This window comes from Sorex araneus, chromosome X, assembly GCF_027595985.1.
Source record: "Sorex araneus isolate mSorAra2 chromosome X, mSorAra2.pri, whole genome shotgun sequence".
In the NCBI taxonomy this organism is placed as follows: Eukaryota; Metazoa; Chordata; class Mammalia; order Eulipotyphla; family Soricidae; genus Sorex; species Sorex araneus.
Window position 1 is genome coordinate 265191852 of NC_073313.1, and position 23321 is coordinate 265215172.

Genomic DNA, 23321 nt, shown 5'->3' on the forward strand with positions numbered 1-23321 from the left:
TATCAAGGAGCACTCTGAGGTCCTGCCTCTCTCAGAAGCTTCTAGATGATGCGGGCAGCACAGAGAGAGGAGGGTGGGAGGGGACGGTCCAACTCCAGCTCTGACCAGAACAGTCCAGTGCCACCTTGTAGGGTTAGATGTCTTTAGGGCAGCAACGGGGTTGGGGGGGGGGATCAGGACAGAACCACATTCCCAAAGCTGATGAAAGCTGCACCAATAACTCTTCTGTTCAGTCTGGCTTTGAAAGGGGAGAGAGGGAACAAGGTAGTTGGAGGATTTGGGTTTGTTTACTTGCTTTTTTGGAACTTTGGGCCTCACCTGGTGGTGCCAGGGGCTGCTTGCTAAGTCCAGGAAGTGCTTGGGGACCAGTGGCCGTCAGTGCCCAGGGAGGTGCCCTCGGTTCCTGCAAGCCAAGTATGCGCCCCAGCCCCTGGACAGGGGCGAAATGTTGTTTTTAATATTATATGTTGAGATAAAAGGCAATTGGGTCTGTTTAACTGCCGCGAAGGGCCCCTGCAAAAAAGAAGGGTCCAAGCAGGGACCTAAGACGACAGAGATTCAGCAAACTCTGCCCCCACGTCCTTCCAACCACGAGAATAAATGAATAAAGAAATAAAGAGAGGGGCTGGAGTGATAGCACAGCGGGTAGGGCGTTTGCCTTGCATGCGGCCGACCCGGGTTCAAATCCCAGCATCCCATATGGTTCCCCGAGCACCGCCAGGAGTGATTCCTGAGTGCAGAGCCAGGAGTAACCCCTGAGCATCGCCAGGTGTGACCCCCCCCCAAAAAAAAGAAATAAAGAGAAACGTGAATTTCAAAAAAGCAACGAGTCCTTCTAGAACAAGGATCAGGTCCCCAATCTTCCCGGGTACCCTCGTCACCGCCCCGTCCCCCCGACACCCCGGCCATCGGAGGTCTTTAAGGCAGCTGCCACACTGCACAAGGCAGGCTGGGCTCTGCAAGGCTCCCGGGGCATTGCAAGGGCAGGCGGGCGCGGGCCGTTGTTCTACTTTTGGGGGAAAATAATAATAATCGGCCCGTCCGGGAAGCGGGGTGTCGGGGCTGCGAACGGGGCAGCGGACCGGCCGAGCCGACCGATGAGTCACAGGGCACCTGGGCCGCGGCCACCGGCAACGCCACCCGACCCAAGGGCAGGGGCAGCCCCCGCCCCCGGCGGGCCCCGCGCCTGCGCACAGCCGCAGCCCCGCCCCCCGGGACGCGCATCCGGGGCTCGGCGGGGGGCGTGGCCGGCGGCCCGGAACGACGTCGTGGGAGACTGCAGGAGCCGGGAGCGCGGCCAGGCGGGGCGGGGCGGGGCGGGGGCGTGGCCAGCGGGCGCTGTCACGTGACGCGCGTGGCGACGTGTCGGCCATCTTGTGTTGTTGAGGCTGAGGGCTGACTGGGTTTCCGAGAGACTCCGAGTCCCGGGGCTGCAGGTAAGGCGCCGCTCGCTCCCGGCCCGCGGCCCGCCCGCCGCCGCCGCCCGGCCCGCCGCCGCCGCCCGGCCCCCGGCCCCCCGGCCCGCCGCCCGCCGCCGCCCCCGCCGCCCCGGCCGGCCCCGGCCCCGGCCCCGCCGCATGGACACCCACAGGCCGCCCGGGTGGCGGCGACGCGGCGGGGCGGGCGGGCGGCGGGCGCGGGGACGGGTCAGCCCGGGGGCCGGCGGGCGCGTCTCCCGGCCGGGCCCCCCGCGCCCCCGCCTCCCGGCTCCCAGCTGCCGCCGGCCGACAGCTGCTCCCGCCCGCGGCCCCCGGGAGGGGCGCCCCCGGCCGGCGGGGACTCGCGCTCCGGTGCTCGCCGGCCCTCCCCGCCCCCGGCGCCCCGGAACTTTGCACGGCCCCGCGGCCGGGGGGCGGGGGGACGGGGGGCACCGCCGGCCGGGAACTTCCTGCGGGCGCCGGGCCCCCCGCCCCCCGTTGGCCCCGCACGCGAGCCCTGCGCCGCCCCCCCCCGCCGCCCGCTCGCCCGGGTCGGCCCGTTTGGGTTCGAACCCGGCGGGCGCGCTCCGCTTGGCCGTCGCGCCCGGGGCCGCGGCCCGCCCGGCTGTCACGGGGGCTGGACCCGGGCCGCGGGGGCGCCGCCGACTCTGCCCGCGGGAAGCAGCCCGCGCCGGGGCTCGCCCCCCGGAGCCGCCCGGGGAGCGGGGAGCGGGGAGCGGGGCGCCCCGGCCGGGCCCGGCCCCATTCATCACCCGGCCGCCCGGCCCCTGACAGGCGCGCGCGGGGCACCGGCCGCCCGGCCCCTGCGGGAACTGCCCTGGTCGGCGCAGGGGGGCGGCGGGGGGCGGCGGGCGCGCCCCCGGGGGAGCCGTGCTCCCGGCCAGCCGCTCCCGGCCTGTCGGGAGAGAGGTCAGTGCCCTGCGGTGGTGTCACCCCGGGGGCTTGCCCGGGCGCGCACCCCTCCCTCCCCCATCTGGAAAATCCGGAGTGCTTGGGCACCCCGAAGGCACCCGGGGCTCTGCCCGGGGGGCACCCTGGTAGGGTAGTGGGGTGTCCCGGCTTGGTCCCGGCGTTGGCCACGTGCGTGGCCCTTGCCTTAACTCCTGGGCCCGGAGTTGAAGTTTCTCGTAGCTGTCGTCGTTGTGCCGCTGCAGGCGGCCCTGGGGGGCGGGGTGAGCCCGTGCTAGGGCTGGCACCCCGGCCCCCAGTGGCCCCACGCTGGCCCCACGCTGGCCGGCGCCTGCCCTGCCACCCCTGCCACCCGATCGCACCCCTGGCCAGCAGTGACGGGTTTTTAAATGAGATGCAAGGCAGCTGCCTAGAAGGATTTTGCCCCAGTAATTGTTTTAAAAGGGGTGTGTGTGTGTGTGTGTGTGTGTGTGTTGCGGGGGCGGGGGGAGTCTGTGGGATACTTTAGGATATTTGGAAATGTAGGTAAGTCAGTTTCCTTTGAGGTTTAGACACATCAAGAACATACGTGCGAAGGAAAGTGGGATATGTGTGTGTTAACTCCCGATGCCCTTCATCTGGTTAGTGAGGAATTCCTTTTCCTTATTTCTCTGCTGGACGTACAGTTTTTATTTCTTTCGGTTCTGGAGAGCCACATAATCTGCCCACAGACGTTCGTTAAGGGCTCACCTAATTTGTATGTTCGTTAGAGCATTTTATATGTGTCACAGGTATGTGGAGTTGGTGGGGATTGAGGGACCATATGCAGTGCTCAAGATCAGACAGGGGGCCCCTGCATGCGAGTACCTTACCCACTGCACTAGTATCTCTGACCCTGGGTTTGTGCTAAATTTGTTATTTCATAAACTTTTCAGATCAGTTTTCCAGTTTTATACTTAAAGGATTTCCCTTTGAAAAAATACTTGAAAAAAAATGCTGATTTCCTTCAAGCTTATCTCCTTATTTTTCCTATTGAGTTTTCATAACTGTCCTGTATAGTTTTCAAATGAAGAAACTGATAGTGCTGAGGTTACCCTCTGTGCCAGGGATCAAACCCAAGGCTCCTGCTTGTAAAGTATGTTTTCCAGTTCCTCGAGCCATCTTCCTGAACAAAGTATTTTGATTTTGAAATACTTTCACTGGTGAATTGTACGTATAAAATGTAGTGTATCATAGGACTGCCTGAAAATTATGAAAACTAGGAATTGCAGGTTCAGGTGTAAGGGGGGGCTCCTCTGCTTGGAAAGGTAGTGATGAGTTAATAACCAGGCAGTACTGTAACAAATTTTCTTTCTCCCTTTTGTGCCTTCGGCTAATTTTTGAAATGATCATTCTACATTATGTCTTTGCTGGCACATCAGACATTTATTCTCATGATTCTGCATTGTAGTTACCCATATATCTATTCTCCTGTTGGTCTCCACTCTGGCAGATTGCTTTACCCCTTTGGGAAGATTATTACTGTCCCTTTTACCTTCCCCCTTCTGAAGGATCTGTGTGTTGTGCTATTTTCAAAGGCTGATTTAGACTATAACCCATTGGCCCCTGCTGACTGCATTTTTAGCATTAATTACTCATTTGATACCTTATAGATTATAGTAGACTCAGTCTGCTTAGGTTGAATCTATTTCCTTTGAATCTATATGTCTTACAGGCATGTTAAATACCTATTTTACCAGTTTAAATTGCCTTGGCTTTCCTTGGTCATTGTTGTGAAACTTTGAACTCAGGTTTTTTTTTTTTTTTTTTTTTCTTTTTGGGTCACACCCAGCGATGCTCAGGGGTTACTCCTGGCTTTGCACTCAGAAATTACTCCTGGCGGTGCTTGGGGGACCATATGGGATGCCGGGGATCGAACCCGGGTCGGCCGCGTGCAAGGCAAACGCCCTACCCGCTGTGCTATCGCTCCGGCCCCAGGTTTGTTTTTTTTTTAAACCACTGCTAGGATTTTATGATGAAGTCCTTGGGTTTTACTCATTTTTCTATCGTTTGCTTTTTGATTCATACCTGATGGTGCTCAGGGCTTTTTCTTGGCCCTTACTCTTGGCTCTGTGCTCAGGGATCACTTGTGGCAGTGCCCAGGGGGACCATGTGTGGTTCTGGGGTTGAAGCCCAGGTTAGCCATGTGAAAAGCAAGGGCTTTACCTCTGTACTCTCTCTCCAGTTCCTCTGTTCATTTTTAGTTCCCTGAAGAATTGTATAGCTTTAAAAATAGGAGTAGATTTGTACTCTTCTGACTCCAAGATTTGCAACTTTTTATTTTGAAAGCTTTGCAACATTGTAACTATAATTTTCTTATTTCTTGGCCAGCATAGCATATTTTGTTTTGTTTCTTGAATTGTACCCAGCAGTGCTCAGGTGTTACTCTCAGCTCTGTATTTGGAGTGGGGGTCACTTTTGGTGGTGCTTGGGGGACTATGTGATGCCAGGGATAAAACACTGGCCTCCTGCATGCAAAGCCCGTATTCAACCCATTGAGTCATCTCTCTGGCTTTTTATTTTCGTTTTTTTTCTCCTTTTTAGATAACTAGGTTAATTATTCAGAAATGCAAGGCTATTTCTTTGCTGAATTGCCCATAATTTTGTGTGTAGGAAAAGAGGGGAGAAGTTTGAGAGTATTTTCTTAGTTAAATTTAACTGTACAAAAATATTTTTCAAAGTATTTCATATTCCCTACTTTAGATAAGAAACACTTTTACATTTTCTTGTTCTTCATTGAACTTGGACTTTATAGGTTTTTTGTTTGTTTGTTTTTTCTATTTTGGGACCACACCTGGCTATGCTTTAGGGTTACTCCTGGCTCTACACTCAGGAATTACTCCTGGTGGAGTAATTCCTCCAGGGGACCATCTGAGATGCCAGAGATTGAACCTGGGTTGGCTGTGTGAAAGGCAAGTGTTTTGCCTGCTGTGCTATCTCTAGCCCCAGACTTTATACTTTCTGTTTGTTTGTTTTGGCTTTTTGGGTCACACCCAGTGATGTTCAGGAGTTACTCCTGGCTTTGCACTCAAAAATTACTCCTGGCGGTGCTTGGGGGACCATATGGGATGCCGAGCATGGAACCTGGGTCGCCCACATGCTGGCCCACATGCTGTACTATCTATCACTCCAGCCCCAGACTTGATACTTCTAATAGGAAGTATCTTAGAGCTTATTTTCTTGAGTTTGGCCCAGAGAAGAGTGGGTTCTTTTTTTTAATTTAAAAAAATTTTAGGGCCGGAGCGATAGCACAGCGGGTAGGGCGTTTGCCTTGCACTCGGCCGACCTGGGTTCGATCCCCGGCATCCCATATGGTCCCCCAAGCACCGCCAGGAGTAATTCCTGAGTGCAAAGCCAGGAATAACCCCTGAGCATCGCTGGGTGTGACCCAAAAAGCAAAAAAAAAAAAAAAAAAAAAAATTAAAGTTAGTTCTCTCTTTTCCTTCTGTCCTTAAAAAAGCTTAGTACAGTGTGTAGTTTGATAATTACCGTTATGAGTTATTTATGGCTTTATTTTTTACAAAATAAAAAGAAATGACTTTCTTAAACTTTTTGTTGTTAGTAGTAGAATTGTCAACTTTAATTTTTATTGCTTTTCTACTAATTGATACTAATTTCTGAGAAAGCACTCGAAGTTACTATACTTCTGACCACTCCATTTCACTTTGAATAACAATCATGAATTATAAGGTATTTCCTCAACACAACATTAAAAGAAAGTTGTCATTTTCCAACTGAGAGCATACCTCCAGTTCTGCTTCTTTGATTTTATCAGGAGTCCTACCAGACTTTGTCTGAATACATACTGTATTGTTATGCTGTTGGTTTTCACTTTTGCTCTGCTAAATATGTTTAAAAAGTATATGTCAAGCCCCTGCAGGGTGATTTTGAATAACAAGCCTAGAGTATTCCTTGTTAGCTTCATCCAGACACTTAGAAGTTAAGAAATAAATGAGGTGCTGTGAGAGACTGGCTGGTTACTATCAGCTCACTAGATGGTTCTGTTACATAGTTTTTGGGCCACACTTGGTGGGACTCAAGGCTTACTCCTGCCTCTGGTCCGGGATCAGTTCTGGTGGTACTTGGGGACCATGTGCAGTGCTCTGGGGATTGAACGGAGTTGTCCACATGCAAGGTCTTAACCCCTCTACTGCATCCTATCTCTCCAGCAGTTGTACTGTTTTAAGTAGGCTTGGGATTCATTTTCTGTAAAAACATGATAAAAATATACGTCCTAAGAGATTGCTAGGTATTTACTTTAAATATAATATATTTATTTATTTTTGCAGTGTTAAACGGACCTGATTGTAGTCTGCTCAAACCTCCTGCTGTGAACCAGCAGAACTTTTGAACAGGTGAGTATTGGAGGGGGCATGTTGTGCGAAGTCAGGGCTTATGCAAACAGGTAGTTTGGCAGGGAGAGTGGTTGGGCCACATGGGACAGTGCTCAGGGCTTACTCCTGGTTCTGTGCTCAGGGATCACTGGATCACACTTGGTGGTGCCGGGGTACCATATGGGGTGCTGGGGTAGAACCAGGGGGGAGTGTGTGGAAGGCAAGTGCCTTAAGCCTTGTACTATCTCTGTCCCCAAATCAGGTGATTTTTACTTTTAAGGTTGCAGGTTTTTTTTTTTTTTTGTCTTGTTATTTCTTCTAAGGTTATAGATAGTGAATAGAAATGACTTCTGAGGTACTTTTCAGATTCCTTATGAACTATGAGATTAAGACACATTTTTTTGCATTGATGTTAGTGTGAGTCTGTGTCTTAAACTTGTCTTTTTTTTTTTTTTTTGCATGAGACAGGAAGGAGCAATACTTAGGGGGCAGAAGTAAAGATAAAGAACTTTTTTTGGAGTGGAGGCGTCCACCTAGTGGTGGTCAGGGCTTACTCGTAGCTCAGTGCCCTCAGGGATCACTCCTGATAGAACATGGGGGGACCATACAGGATGTCAGGGATTGACTCCAATTCAGCTGTGTGCAAGACACCATTGCTGCCCTACCCATTGTTGTTCCCAGAAGGAACTTCTTTTTGTCTTGTTTTTGGGGCAGTTTGTGGCTCAGTGGTTGACTGTCACTTACTTGAGGACCATTTAGTGCTGGGAATTGAATCCAGCCTTCCAGCACAAAGAGCATGCTCTCCAGCCCAGACAGTTCTCTCCAGCTCAGAAGGGGCCTTTTTGAAGGCTTTTCTTCTAGTTGAATGTATGTATAACCTTGTTTAAGTTTGACGCTCTATAGTACATTAATTTGACACATGGATCATTTGTCATACTGCCATTGTAGCAATATGATTAGCTTTCTCTGACTTACATAGTTAAGGAGATACCTGAAGAATCAAAGGAACGGTTGGCTTTTGCAGGACCTGAACCAGAAATTGGGACGCATTCAGGAGTCAGGATAGCCCAGATAGATAGCACTTTCCTTCCTGCTGGCAGGGAACATCCTCTTGTCTGTCTTTTTTCTAGTTCAGTTGTCTTCCCAGCACTGTGGCCTTTTCTCCTATGAAGTACAGAAAATTGCCACTTCATTCCTGGAGTCACATCTAAAATCACTCTCTCGAGCTGTTTCTTAGCTCAGTGTCAACGCAATTACACTCCTAGTAGGGACAGTTTGATAGAAGTCCTTATCTAGTTTTCCATCATTGGTCAAGGTAGCATTATCCTGAGATTGGGGTCGGAACTGTAAACAGCTTAAAGGGCCTCACCCGAAGGTTGGGGCAGTCTTCTCTGAAGTCGGGCAGCTACTCTAGTTAGAACTCAGCAGAAGCTTGGAGCCAGAGCGATAGCACAGCCGGTAGGGCGTTTGCCTTGCACGCGGCCGACCCGGGTTTGATCCCTGGCATCCCATATGGTCCCCCAAGCACCGCCAGGAGTAATTCCTGAGTGCAAAGCCAGGAGTAACCCATGAGCATCGCTGGGTGTGACCCAAAAAACAAAAAAAGACCAAAAAAAATAAAAGAACTCAGCAGAAGCTTTTAGATTTTCTTAGAATATTTTTCTGTATGTAACTTGGCAGTTCTAATTCTTAAATCCTGAAACATTAAAATAAGCACTTAGCCTTTAGTGAATGAGGACTGGCAGGCCTCACCCAGCAGCCTTGTATCTTCTAGTAGTACAGTATTTTGTAAAAATTTTTTTCTGACTATGTCAGTGATTGAACCCAGGTCTCATACATGCTTAGCGTGAACCTACTGCTGAGACACAGGCCTGGACTCCCATTTTATAAATTCTAATTTTGGGGGGAATTTTGGGCCACACCCAGTAGTACTCGAGGGTTACTCCTGGCTCTGCACTCAGGAATTACTCCTGGTGGTGCTCAGGGGACCATATTGTATACTGGGGATCGAACCTGAGTTTTCTGTGTACAAGGCAGATGCCCAACCCACTGTACTATCGCTCGCCCCCAAATTCTAATTTCTTAATTCTAACTTCTGGTTGCTTTTTTTAGTATTAAGTAGGTTATGAATATTGGGAAGCCGTATCAGATTTGGAGAGTGGGTTTCAGTTATGTGACTATATTATACTTAATAGCTGGATTGCTGTCAGAACCTTGATTCTTGGGCGAAGATCAGTGAGGCCATGTATATTTATTGTTATTCTGGGAGTGGGAGAGAGAATACAGGAAGGATGAGAAACTGAAGTTGTGTGCTCAGCCTGGAATGTGGGAGGCCCCAGAGTGGAGCCATGGACTGCAGAGACAGTACAGGGGATTAAGGTACTTGCTTTGCCTGTGGCTGACATCGGTTTGACACCAGGCGCTATGTATGGTCCTTCAGTATTGGCAGGAGTGATCCCTGGCCTCTGCCAGGTATTGCTCAGAGCCAAAACAAAAATACATTTGCCTCGCATGCAGCTGACCTAGGGCTACCCCTGCAGGTGGTGCTTGGGGGGCTATGGGGTGTCAGAGATTGAATTTAGGGTTTTGTGTATGCATACTAGATGTGCATACCTGACCCTGATCCTTTATTGGTATTTTCTCTTTTTTTGGGCTTTTCGGGACACACCTGGCGGTGCACAGGGGTTACTCCTGGCTCTGCACTCAGGAATTACCCGTGGCGGTGCTTGGGGGACCATATGGGATGCTGGGAATTGAACCTGGGTTGGCCGTGTGCAAGGCAAATGCCCTACCCGCTCTGCTATCACTGCAGCCCGTTTATTGGTATTTTCTTTGATATATTATTATATTTTAATTTTTGGGGGGAGTGTGGGTGGGCCACACCCGGTTTAGCTCAAGGGTTTACTCTTGGTTCTATGTTCAGGAATCATTCCTTGAGGGACTCCAGGAACCACATGCAAACTCTTCACTTATTCCTACTCTCTCTGGCCTCCTGTATTGGTATTTTTACACTTGATAAATCATGACTCATGCCATGATACAAATCCAGGGGCTCCCTTGATTAGTTCTTTGGGAGTGAGATGGTGTTGCCAAAACTTATGTCCAGTTGAGTAATTAGAGGTGCAGTTGTACCAAAAAGATTAATGATGGGAGAATGAGCCTTGATTGATGTTCGTGAAACTGACACACTTAATAAAAGACTATAGAAGTATTGCCTTTTCTGTTTCACCATGGTTAATACAGTTTCCGACAGAATATTAGGGTACTGCCCTTTTCCCTAACTAAAGGTAGTACAGTATTGCTTGAATCAAGTGATGCAAAATACAGAAATTGGTTGATAATGGAACAGGATGGAGATTGGTAAAAGGAAAATTATCTTACAAAATAAATTCCTCTGAAAATTTCAAGAGGAACGTATTACTGAGCAGATTACAGATAGGTGGTGGAGAGCTTGCAGTCACATGTGGGTTGTTTAATTTGGTCACTACCTAGAACTTCAGATAAGTAAATCAAGCTCATGAGGTTGTGGAGATAGTTCAGCACTTGTACTGGTTTTGCTTGCACTGGGACCCAGCTGGGTTGGAACTCTTGCCCCTCCCCTGCCAAATGTAGTTAACTTTATGAAACCTTCTCCCTCTGCCCACCCCACCTAGCTGTGAAGTGTATCCTGTAGTGACTGTGGGAATTAAGACTATAATATGGGGCTGGAGCCATAGTACAGCAGGTTGGGTGCTTGGTCTTGCACATACCAAACCCACGTTTGATGCATCCTGGCATCCTGTGTGATCCCTGAGTGCAGAGCCAGGAACAATACAAATCTAAAACAATACAAATCTGAAATGTCCAATATAATGCCTCACAGACACATAGTATATAACTATTTGATGAATAGTAGTTTTTTAGATTGTATTAGAGTGTAAACTGATGAGTTTTTGATTATAAAATTTATAACTTGAATAGACTTTAGTAGGTTCGGGTTTTTTGTTTTTGTTATTGTTGCTTTTGGTTTATGTGGGGGGAGTGCTTAGTGCTTACTCCTGGCTCTGCACTCCTGGTTACCTGGTTACCATATGGGGTGTCAGACCTTGATTCTAACTCAGCTGCCTGCAAGGGAAGTGCCTTATCCCCTGAACTATCTCTTTGACCAGCAGAGTTTTGTTTTCAATACCACTAATACTTAGGTGCTTTTTGCCTGAGGGTAGTTTAGCCTTAGCTGTGAGCAAATCACTCTAATCTTTATAGGCAAATGGGAGAAGCTGTTCAATCATGTAACTAAAACATAAAACATGAGTTACTCCCGTCTCTCACGCAGGTATTACTCCTAGCGGTGCTTGGGTGACCATATGGGATGCCAGGGATAGAAGCTGGGCCGGCCTGGTTCGCCCGGGTACTGTCATTCCAGCTCTCGTTCATTTGCTTTTTTATTTGTTTTTCTCAACTTTGTTTTGCTTATATGTTTTTGATCACACCTGGCATTGCTCACGGCTTACTCTTGGCCCCACTCTGGAATCACTCCTGCCAGTGCTCAGGGGACCACATGGGATGCTGGGGATTGAACCTGGGTTAGCCGTGTGCAAGGCAAACACTGCATGCTGAGTTGTGGATTTAGCTCTATCCAGCGTTCTCAACTTTTTGGTCTTAGGGTTTCTTCATTTTTCTGTGCTCAGAGATCACTCCTTTGGCAGGGTTTGGGGAACCATATTTGGTGCTGCAGATGAATCCCAGTGGGCCAGGTGCAGCTGTGTACTAACCACAGTGCTATCTCTGGCCCATTAGGAGTTTTTGGTTTTGTTTTTTGGGTCAACACCCAGCGATACCTAGGGGTTACTTCTGGCTCTGCACTCAGGAATTGCTCCTGGTAGTGCTCAGGGAACCATAAGGGATGCCGGGGATCAAACCCGGGCTGGGGCGGCTGCGTGCAATGCAAATTCCTAACCCCCTGTATTGTTACTCTCTCCCCCCATTAAGATTTCTTTACCCTCTTTTTTTTTTTTTTTTTGTTTTTGGGTCACACCCGGCGATGCACAGGGTTACTCCTGGCTCTTCACTCAGGAATTACCCCTGGCGGTGCTCAGGGGACCATATGGGATGCTGGGATTAGAACCCGGGTCGGTCGCGTGCAAGGCAAACGCCCTACCCGCTGTGCCATCGCTCCAGCTCCCAGGATTTCTTTACCCTCTTAAAAGAACTCTGAAATAGCTTTTTGGTTTCCTTTTTTTTTTTTTTTTTGTGGGGGCCAAATCTGGCAGTGCTCAGGGCTGGCCCTGCACTCAAAGCTCACTCTTGGCAGGCTCGGGACATACGGGGTGTCAGGGCCAGGTCAGCTGCTTGCAACACAGACTCCCTACCCACCATCCCTAGGCAACTCCTCTTATCGCTCCGGCCCCTGTTTTTTTAAAATTTATTTGTGTTTTTCATTTGTTAAAATGAGCTCATGACATGTTAGCATATATGCATATGTGTGTGTATACATATATGTATATATGTACTCACAATTAACAAAAATACTCATGAAGTATTTGTAAACTATTTGAGTAGAGTGGTGTTTTGCCTTTTCACATCTTGCTTCGTAGAAGTTAGATGAAAGAAAATATTTCACTTCATAAAGATAGTTTATGTCATTGGAAGAGGGAGTTTTTTGTTTGCTTTTGAGCCACATCTCCAGTGCTCAGGGCTTGCCCCTGGCTCTGCACTCAGGAATCACTCCTGGTTGTGCTCAGGTTACCATATGGGATGCTGATCAGCAAGGCAAGTGCCCTACCAGACCCACCTCCCCATCCCCCCTTTTCATTTGTTTTTTAAGGTTTTGGGTCATATCTGCCTGCTCAGGGCTTATTGCTGGCCCTGCTCAGGGATCACTCCTGGTGGGAGGGCCTGGGGTACTATATGGGGTGCCAGGGTTAGAATCCAGATCGGCCACTTGCAAGACAAGCACCTTAGCCTCTGTACTATCTTTCCAGGCCCAAGGGACTAATATTTTGAGAACCTGTTCATATAATTGCAAATAGCCCCTTTTTTATATTACTCTAAAAATGGGTAAGAAGTAGGTTTTTTGATTGTCTTTTTGGTCTCACCAGGTTGAGATTTTCAGGTTTTATTTTCTGGCTCCGCACTCAGAAATTACTCCTGGTGGGTGCTTAGGGCTCCATATGGGATGCTGGGGATTGAACTCAGATCAGCCACGAGCAAGACAAGCGTTCTAACTGCTGTACTATCTCTCCAGCCACCAGTAAAAAGTAATTTTTAACATGCACTACAATGTGAAATATGAATTGTATCTGTACTTTTAATGCTGTATTAAAGTTCATTGATGTATATTGCACATTGGATGTATAGTTTATGTTATGCAGTATCAAAAATTTACTTTCATTAAGTTCAGCACTCAACAGAAAAGTCTTCAGGAATTGGAAAAGTACTAGAAAACCCTTGAAGCTCACATTTATGATTAGTAGCTTTGCAAAATTTTAATTTTTGCTTGACTGCACAGGTTTTATAAATTGGCAAAAAGAATTTCCTTGAAGTGACAGCCTCAGTTTTCTTTTAATTAAAAAAAAAAAAATGAACTGCTACTATATACCTAGGTTTGGATAACCGAATTTATGTGTTAGCTGTTTTAGTCACAATGATATTCCGTGTTTAGAAACCATTGCTTGAGCTTGTAACTAAAAAATCATGTAAGTGCTTTTCCTCTAGACTTGGCTATGCTGTTGAAGTGCTTTATGATTCTTCCAATTTCATTATGTAGAATATTAATAAAGATGCTACATAGGGAATAAAATTAATAAAAATGTTTATTACTCAGGAAAATTTTTAGATAAACTTATTTTACTATTTTTACTTATTTACTTTTTTGGTTTTTTTGGGCCATACCAGAGGTGCTCAGGGCCTGTTCCTGGCTCTGTGCTCAGGAGTGACCCCTGGAGGTGCTCAGGGGACCATATGCGGTGCCAGGGATTCAAACCAGGGTCACGGCCGACACAGTCGCATGCAAGGCAAGTGCCTTACCTTCTGTATTCAATCCAGTCCTATTGAGGACATTCTTAAGTCAAACTGATTTTTCCTTGTGAGTATGTGGCACATCAGAGTGAAAACTACAGTGACTTTGTGTGTAATTTGATGCCGTTAACGTGAATGATACTAGGGTAGCACAGTTCCACCTTTACTGCTTTGCATGATCTGTGTAGTGAAATTTAAATCCCTTAGCATTGTTACAGAAATAGTTTCAGCAACACAGGGATCTTGGATAGGAGTGTCAGAAGACCTGGCGAGAATTGCAGGTCTGGGCAGTAGAACAACTTTAAGTGTTATATTTGTGTGTATATATGTATGTGTATGTATGTATGTGTATATGTTATATATATGCTTTATTTATGCATGTTACATTGATTTCTTTGTTTAAAAGCATTCGAAGTAACAGTAACTATAATGAACATGTACTTGAGGGGTTCTAGATTTCACCAGGAAGTTTTAGTATTGCATAGATACTAGAGATTTGTTCTCAGTTGTGGTTAAAAGTAAATTTCTGGGGCCGGAGCGATAGCACAGCGGGTAGGGCGTTTGCCTTGCACGCGGCCGACCCGGGTTCGATCCCCGGCATCCCATATGGTCCCCCAGGCATTGCCAGGAGTAATTCCTGAGTGTAGAGCCAGGAGTAACCCCTAAGCATTGCTGGGTGTGACCCAAAAAAAAAAAAAAAAAAAGTAAATTTCTGACTGGGGAGACAGCTCCGAAGGCTGGGGAGTTGTCCTGGTATGCACAGAACCTCAGGTTCGATCCCAGACACCACATGACCTCCCAAGTACTGCTGAATGTGGCCTTGTGGAAGTGCCAGCAGTTCTGGGGAAGCTCTTCCAAGTTAGCAGAAACAAAACAAAAATACCATCTGTATAAGCACTGTCTGAGTTTCTGCTAGATGGAAAGTGTTTTATAAATACGCACTGCTAAGTACTATAGGCATTAGGTACATATGAAATAGGGTTTGTGTGGCTTGAAATGTGCTTAGTGTGAGTAGGAATGGTTTTTTTCTTCTATCCCCCCGCCCTCCCCTCCTGGGGGTCACAGCTGGTGGTGCTTAGGGCTTACTCTTGGCTTTTGCTCAGGGATCACTCTCATTAATACGGAGGGGACCATATGGCATGCCCAGAGTTGTACCTGGGTCAGTGGCATTTAAGGCAAGCATTTTACCCTCCTGTATTATTGCTCAAGTCCCTGACTTTTTTCTTGGGCTTTTTTGGTTACACCCCCGCAATGCTTAGGGGTTATTCCTGGTTCGGTACTCAGGTATTACTTTTGGCAGCTTGTGGGGGCTATATGGGCTGCGGGGGTCAAATCTAGATTTGCTGTGTGCAAGGCAAACACCGTACCCACTGTACTATCACTCTGACCCTGACATTTTTTTCTTAATGTACAGCTTTCATTATGACTCATTTTTTATCGTAGCACTGTAGCACTGTAGTCCCGTTGTTCATTGATTTGCTTGAGCCGGGTACCAGTAACGTTTCCATGGTGAGACTTGTTACTGTTTTTGGCATATCCAACACGCCACAGGTAGCTTGCCAGGCTCTGCTGTGCAGGCGAGATAGTCTCGGTAGCTTGCCGGGTTCTCTGAGAGGGATGGAGGAATCAAACCCGGGTCGGCCGTGTGCAGGCAAACGCCCTACCCGCTGTGCTATCTCTCCAGTCCAGCTTGAGGTATACATGGTGAAAAATGAACTCTGATCACCTTTTCATACTATATGTAGTCATACAGGCCCCCCTTCCCTACAGATGCCAGGCAAAATGCTCTGCTGTTGTTTTTCACCGGGCAGTGCTTAGGGGTTATTCCTGGTTCTGCCTGCACTCAGGAATCACTCCTGTCAGTTCTCGGGGGACCATATGGGATGCTGGGGATTGAACTCGGTTCAGCAGTGTGCAAGGCAAACTCCCTACCTGTGTACTATCTCTCTAGATCAAGTGCCCCCTGTTGAGCTGTACCCCTGGCCACTCTTTAAAAAAAAAAAGTCTTAGTTATTTTCTTTGTTTCTTGGGTTTTGGGTCATCCTTGGCAGTCCTTAGACTTGGTGTTGGGTATTGCTTCTGCTGGTGATTGGAAGATCATGCAGTGCTAGGGATCAAACCCAGGGCTGCAGCATGCAAAACATATGCTTTAGCATTTTGACCCTGGACCTTACTTCTTTTCTTTTATTTGGACTTTTTTTGGGGGGGTCACACCCAGCGATGCAGAGACTACTCCTGGCTCTGCACTCAGGAATTACTCCTGGTGGTGCTCAGGGAACCTTATGGGATGCTGGGAATTGAAATCCAGTGTGCGAGTGCGAGGCAAATGCCCTAACCGCTGTACTATGGCTCCAGCTCCCACCCCTTTTTTTGTTACTTGTTGTTAACCAGGGGTTTGGGAGCAGGTGGGTAGTTAATATGCTTTTAATTGTGTTGTGTCAGGGATCAATTTCAGGGCCTCAAGTGTTCTGGCTATATTCTCTTGCAACTGAGAAAACTACTAAGATTCTCAGCAAGTTTACAGTATGCAACATAGTATTTTTATTTATTTGGTTTTTGGGTTGCACCTCCTGGCTTTGCATTTAGAGATCATAACTGACAGTGCTGAGGGGACTATATGAGGTGCCGGGAATTTAACCTGTGTTGGCTGTGTACAAGGTAAATCCTGCCCTCTACTGTCTTTCCAGTTTTATTTGTTTTTTTTGGGGGGAGGGGAATCACATCCGGTGGTGCTCAGGACTTACTCTTGGCTCTGTGCTCAGGGATCACTCCTGGTAGTGTTTGGGGGACCATATGGATGCCAGGGATTGAACCCAAGTTGGCCACCTGCAATGCAAGTGCCTTACCCACTGTGCTATCTCTCCAGCCTGCAATGGAGTATTAACAGGCGTCACTGTACATACGTATGTCTCCATGACTTATTTAGATATCTCCATAACTGGATATTTGTTCTTTTTGACCTCTTTCACTTACTTTCTTCCTTTTCTCTGGCAACTACAGCCTGTTTTTTTTTTTTTTTTTTTTTTTTTTTTTTTTGCTTTTTGGGTCACACCTGGCGATGCACAAGGGTCACTCCTGGCTCTGCACTCAGGAATTACCCCTGGCGGTGGTCAGGGGACCATATGGGATGCTGGGAATCGAACCCGGGTCGGCCGCGTGCAAGGCAAACGCCCTACCCGCTGTGCTATCACTCCAGCCCCCCTACAGCCTGTTTTTTATATCTATGAACTTTTTTTTATATTGTTTAAAAATTTCAATTCTAGTTCTTTTTTTTTTGGCGGGGGTGGTGTCACACCCAAAACTGCTTTTGGGACACAATGCAGTGCTGGGCTTCAATATACTGGCCTCAAAAAAAGCAAAACTCTCTAGCTTGTTGAGCTCTTTGGCCCTATATTTGTTTTTTAGATTCAACATATGACATCATATGGTATATTTGTCTTTTTCTGTCTGCCTTAGCATAATACCCTTACTGACATGAGCATTTGTCAGTAACATGATTTATCATTTAATGTTGACCTTGGTACTTGGTTGACTTTGAAATCTTGTTAGGGTTCTTTCCCCCCTTCCCTTTGATAAACTGAATTTAAAGTTTTAGTGAATTTTATTTAACTTTACATAGCCTCATGTTGTAGTGGATATAAGATAGTATAATTCTAGATAATATTTTTTCAACTTTGTTTTGGGGCCACATGCAGCAGTGCTTTAGGAATTACTCCTAGCTCTTCTCTTAAATATCACTCCTGGCAGATACTGGGGACCCATATGTGGTCCTATGACTCAAGCCTGAATTGACTGCATGCAGGGGTCTTCCAAGAGGTGCTCAGGGACCCTGGGGCCCTTCCCCGTGAGCTGGTGTTAGGCCTGCGGATGCAATGCTGAGTCTTGTAGTGTGCAGGGTAGTCTACCTGTAGTCTACCAGGTGTGTGTCAGGAGGCTGTTTGATGCTGGGGCTGGACCCTGGGGCCAGCAGGCCAGGCCTGTGTGAGGCCTGAGACCTTAAATGAAATTTTCTCCCTTGGAGTTTTTGGCCACATCATGCAGTGCTCAGAGGCTATTCCTGACTCTGTGTTCAGGAGTGACCCTGGTGGTGCGCAGTGGACCTTAAGTGTTGCCAGGATGGAAGTAGAATTAGTTGCAAGGCAGGAATCTTAACCACCTGCACTGTCTCTCCCTACCCACCTTTAGTGAGATTTTAAACGTCTGTTTTAATCTGTTAAGGAATGGCAATGACATGATCCAGGTAAACGTTATCCTGGAATACATTGCTTTTTGAGACCTTTCTACTTTCAGTTATTTTTATTTTCAAATTAATTAATTTTTACTTTTATTCCCCCTTTCTTCTCTGTGTTAATGCAGTGACCAGAGGTCACATGCACTTGCTGTAGTGCTTGTTGGGTGTTGTACTGCTCACACACCAAGTTGCATTATTCTCTCAGGTCACATATACTTTATTTTATTCTGTATTTTTTCCTGTACACTTTAGTAGGGGAGTACTGGAGATCCCTAATAGTAGATCAGCTGGGATCCACTTAGGCAGCAGGTGTTGAACAGGCTTCCAGCTTGCAATGCAACTGCTTTTGCCGTTGAGCAATGCCTATGCCCCCAATTTAGTACTTTAATATTATATAACATTTCATTTTCTTTAGTCCATAAAATGCCATCATTCTAAATATTTATAAAGTATATACTTACATGCATTTTTGACACTGTATGTGCTTGTGTTACCACCTCAACAAAGATACATAATGTTTTCGTTTTCAAGTGGGAAGAATTTTCTTCCCACTTTTTTTCTGGCTATTTCTCTTCCCTGTTATAGGCCCTCACCAACCACTGATGTCTTTTTGTGACTGTAGATTAGTTTTATATAAATGGAGTTAGTGTATATTCTTTTTTTTTTTTTTTTTTTTTTGCTGCTTGGGTCACACCCAGCAATGCACAGGGGTTACTCCTGGCTCTGCACTCAGGAATTGGAGTTAGTGTATATTCTTTTGTACCTGACTTAATTTGCTAGGTGCAGTATCTGCTTCACCCATGTTGCTGCATGTATCAGTAATTTGTTTAATGACTAGACTATTCCAGAGTATGTCTGTCACAGTATTGGTTCATCTATTCACTTCTGGGTGACTGTTGGGTGATTTGGGGCAGGGAGGGGGAGAGCTGACTCTAGTGTTCAGGCATGGGTAGGCTGTATAGACTAGCGATGGTAGTGTTTTATGGGCAGTATATTTTAGGAAGGTAAATTCCTTTTATGATGAAGAGAAAAGCCGGCAGAGCATCTTTAATGTTTATAAGAGGTGACATGAAAGGAATAATACAGAAATAATGGTTTGCAAGCGTACCCCATTTTAAAAAATTTGGTGAATTAGAGAAATAATTTAGTGGGTAGAGCCTTTGCCTTGTACTCAGCTGACATGAGTTCGATTCTCGGCATTCAATATAGTTTTCTGGACACCACCAGAAGTGATTCCTGAGTGCAGAGTCATGAGTTACTCCTGAGCATTGGTGGATGCCGCCACAAAACAAAACAAAAAAATTCGAGTGGTTTACATCTGGTGGTACTAGGGCTATTCCTGACTCTGCTTAGGATTGACTCCTGGTGGCTAGGTAAGCCCTATGTGATACCAGCTATTCGAACCAGCACTGGAGGGATGCATGGCAAGTGCCTTAGCTCTTACATTATTTCTCTTGCCTGTTTTTGCCAGCCTCCTTATTAATGTGTGATCTAGGTTGTTGTATAAAAGATGGAAATTCAAAATCGGATTTTGTTGTGGTTTTCTGAGGAAAACTTTTTTGGGAGGGGGATTAATTAAACTTGGTAGTGTTTTGGGATTCACTCTTGTCAGAGCCAGACATGAAACCTGAGCCTTCTGCATGCAGCGCATGTGCTCTAGCCTCTGCAGCCATCCTCTGGATATTTAGTAAGAAGCCTAAGTATGCTCCACAGGAAATTTTCATTAGAAAATGTGTTAATGTTCGTGTATTTAAAAATAAAGGGATAATTTGGCATTATCATAGGGTGTTTTTGACTTTAATAGGTCAAAGAAGAGTTTCAGTTGTGTACCAAAGAATTATTAAATTTTTTTTTTTCTTTTTCTTTTTTGGGTCACACCTGGCGATACACAGGGGTTACTCCTGGCTCTTATTCCTCACTCAGGAATTACTCCTGACGGTGCTTGGGGGACCATATGGAATGCTGGGAGTCCAACCCGGGTCGGCCGCGTGCGAGGCAAACGCCCTACCAGCTGTGCTATTGCTCCAGCCCCTATTAAAATTTTTTTTGCAGGATTCTTCCAGGTGGTGCTGAAAGGAGGGCTAGTAGGTCAGTCATGGCCCCCAATGGCTACCCCAGCTGTGCTCTGGGACCATGTGATGTTGCTGGTCATATTTGGGGCCTGTGCATCTACCCATATAGCTATCTGCCTGGCCCCCCATATTCATGTGTTCACCTGGACGCACCCCACTTTTGTTTGCTCATCCACCATGATGGCCATTTGTGCTGCCGAACCTAATTGCCGAATGTCAGTTTCTTTGAAAGCTTACTCTAATGTTTTAAACTTGTCTTTTGATAGCACTTTCCCCCAAGTCTCTAATGGATTTTAGGGTTATGGGTGGAAGATATGTAGATTTAACACATAATACCAAAGTGAGACAGAGAGAGACAGAGAGAGAGAGAGAGAGAGAGAGAGAGAGAGAGAGAGTGTTGGGGGCATACGTGGGCAGAGAGAGAGAGAGAGAGAGAGAGTGAGTGTGTGTGTGTTGGGGGCATACGTGGCCTCTGCCAATCTGTTCTGAAGTGTTTGAACTGACTCGTGCTACAGGATTTGTTTATCCTACATCTTAATTCAGATCTGGCTGAGGTAAAGAGTGGCTGCTGGAGTAGGGAGCAAAGTGTTTAATTGGCATATGTGAGCAATTCTAGGGGAGTAGTTGTTTTTTTGTTTATTTTGGTTTTTTTTTTTTTTTTTACAGTGCTACTTATTTATATGTAATATTTTGGTTTTTTTTTTTGCTCTTGGGAAAGGGGAGTTAATGAGCAGATTATTGATCCTTACTTTCTCTTCTCTTAGTCTTGTTGGTAGACTGTGTAGAGTACTAGCTAAACTCCAGATATTCCATAGTTTTTTTTTCTGGGTATCCTTCATGTTTTTTATTTTTAATGGTTTTTGGCCACACCCAGCTGTGTCCAGGATTCTGTGCTGAGGATTTGCTCCTGGTGGTGCTTGGGTGACCATATGGAGTGCTGGAACTGAGCCTAGGAGGGAAAGCATCTAACCCCTAGCTATCTCTTTGGTTCCCAGGTATATTTTATATTTTGCATAATAAGGAAATACTTATTTGCAGGAATACTTTTTTTCCTTCATTGTGTGGGGCCATTTAAGGGAGTAAGTAAACATTTTAACTTTTTTTTTTTTTTTTTTGCTTTTGGGGTCACATCCTCGATGCTCAGGGCTTACTCCTGGTTCTGCACTCAGGAATCACTCCTGGAAGTGCTCAGGGGACCATTTGGGATGTTGGGAATTGAGCCTGGGTTGGCCGCGTGCAAGGCAAATGCCCTACCTGTGGTGCTGTTGCTCCATTTCCAACATTTTAACTCTTGTACTGTCTCTCTGCACCTATTATTTTTCCTTTCCTTATTTTTTTCCCGTGGGAGTGTACTACTTACCCAGCCATACTCACTCCCTTTCACCAGTTGAACTAACTCTCCCATCCTTTGTTTTGAACTGTTAGTGGAATAATGATAGCTAATTGACCCATGTAGATTTTCCTTGGGAAGCAATTTCAAAGATGAACTAGATCAGTGTTCTGGATTCTAATTCTGCATCTGTTTTGCTTCTCACATTGTCCTCTTGGCACTTCCTACAAAGTTCTGTGGCTCCATCGTGTTGGTAGAGATTGTGTGAGCCCAGACCTCATCTGGTCCTTAAACACTGTGCCAGGTTGTGAGAAAGTGGGAGAGTTGGTGGAGAGATCAGGGTCTCCTCTTTTTGTTGCGGTGTAAAAGCTGGATTGATTAATTTCTTCATTCTGTTCTCCCTGAATGTACGCACAGACAACACCTGAGTAGTTAAAAGAAAGACAGAGGAAGCCAGGAAAGCTACTGAGAGGAAAAGAAAGGACCTTACTTGTGATCCGAGATGATACAGCTGTCAGTGGGCCTAGGGAGACGGTCGCTCTTAGGAGATGACTCAGCTGTCAGTCTCCTGTGAGGTCAGGCCTGTGCCACCGCAAGTGCCAAGGCATCCTGACAGCTTTGTTGGGGGGATCTCTGCTGACGGAGGACCGGGACGATGGTTCAGTGATTTAGAACCTACTTTAAACTGTGGGCCAGGGCTCCGTAATAGTGAGAAATTTGCTTTAAAATAAAGCAAGGGTTTATCATCAGTAAATGCTTGCTTTGTGTAGGTACTTTATATATCCAGGGTTGTGTAAAAATTTCTTAGGCCAAAAGAGGTGAGTGGGAACTGTTTAGGAAGATCTGGTTTAGAAAGCTCCCAGGGCAGTTTGAGGCCCTGAGTGTAAACCTGTAGATCTTTGTTCTGGGGCCTCACCTGTCAGTGTTAAGGGCTTACTCCTGACTGTGCTCAGCGATCATTCCTCTCTGTATCTCGGGGGAACATACGGGGTCTTGAGGATTGAATACAGGTCAGCTGAATGCTGGGTAAATGTCCTACTCACTATACTATCTCTCCAGCCCCAACCCTGCTGACCGTGAGTGACCTTTGGTGTGAGATTCCTGTAAGAGGAAAAGAGTTGCTTGTAAGGACTAATTTAGTAGGAATGTCTTAGAAGTTGACCAAAAGGTCTAATTTAAATTGTATTCACTATCAAATATAAGATGCAGTTTATTTTTTTTATTCTTTATTTTTTTTGCTTTTTGGGTCACACCTGGCGGTGCACAGGGGTTACTCCTGGCTCTGCACTCAGGAATTACTCCTGGCGTTGCTCAGGGGACCATATGGGATGCTGGGGATCGAACCCGGGTCAGCTGCGTGCAAGGCAAACGCCCTACCCGCTGTGCTATCACTCCAGCCCCAAGATGCAGTTTATTGAAAAACAACAACAACAACAACAAACTTGTATTGAAAAGAAATACATTACTGAATTCATTTGTAAGGACATTTTTGGGGGGTGGGGGGCTAGACACAGTGAGCAGTGCTTAGGGCTTATGCATGGCTCTGAGGTTACTTGGAGTTTATTCCTGGTATTGCTAGAGGGACCACAATGCAGTGCCTGGGATCAAGCCCGCTTCTGTTGTGTGAAGGGCAAGTACCTCCCTGCCACAGAGCTTTTGCTTGTATGTTTGTTTGCTTGTTGTTTTCGGGCTACAACTACAGTGCTCAGAGCTTACTCCTGGCTCTGTGCTCAGGGGCACTCCTGACATTCTAGGGGACCACATGCAGTGCTGGGGTTTGAACGGTGGTTGCCTGCATGCTAGGCAAGTGCCTTAGTCCCTATTTCTCTGGCCCCACTTTTAAGAACTTTTAAGTAAAATGGACAAGGTGTGAAATATTGTTTATGTAAAAATATTCTTTTAGCCATTTTTAAGTCAACACTTTAAAATTGGAAGCTAGGCCTCTGAGGTTCCATTGCTAGACTGGAGTAGCCACAGGGCGGAAAAGGCCCG

At 46.6% G+C, this 23321-nt stretch overlaps 1 protein-coding gene across 5 annotated transcripts in view; it reads left to right on the plus strand.

Annotated features, from left to right (window-relative positions):
• Positions 1 to 1356: 1356 nt before the first annotated feature.
• Positions 1357 to 23321, plus strand: part of GIGYF2 (GRB10 interacting GYF protein 2) — a 142643-nt gene continuing 120678 nt past the window's right edge. For 4 of the 5 annotated variants that reach the window (XM_055119839.1, XM_055119840.1, XM_055119843.1 and 1 more), the window contains exons 1-3: positions 1357 to 1436; positions 6656 to 6721; positions 13574 to 13692. In XM_055119839.1, coding sequence (XP_054975814.1) covers positions 13640 to 13692 — 53 coding nt within the window. In that variant the 5' untranslated portion in view covers positions 1357 to 1436; positions 6656 to 6721; positions 13574 to 13639. The remainder of the gene's footprint in view (positions 1437 to 6655; positions 6722 to 13573; positions 13693 to 23321) is intronic. The other variant, XM_055119842.1, reaches the window with a different exon arrangement.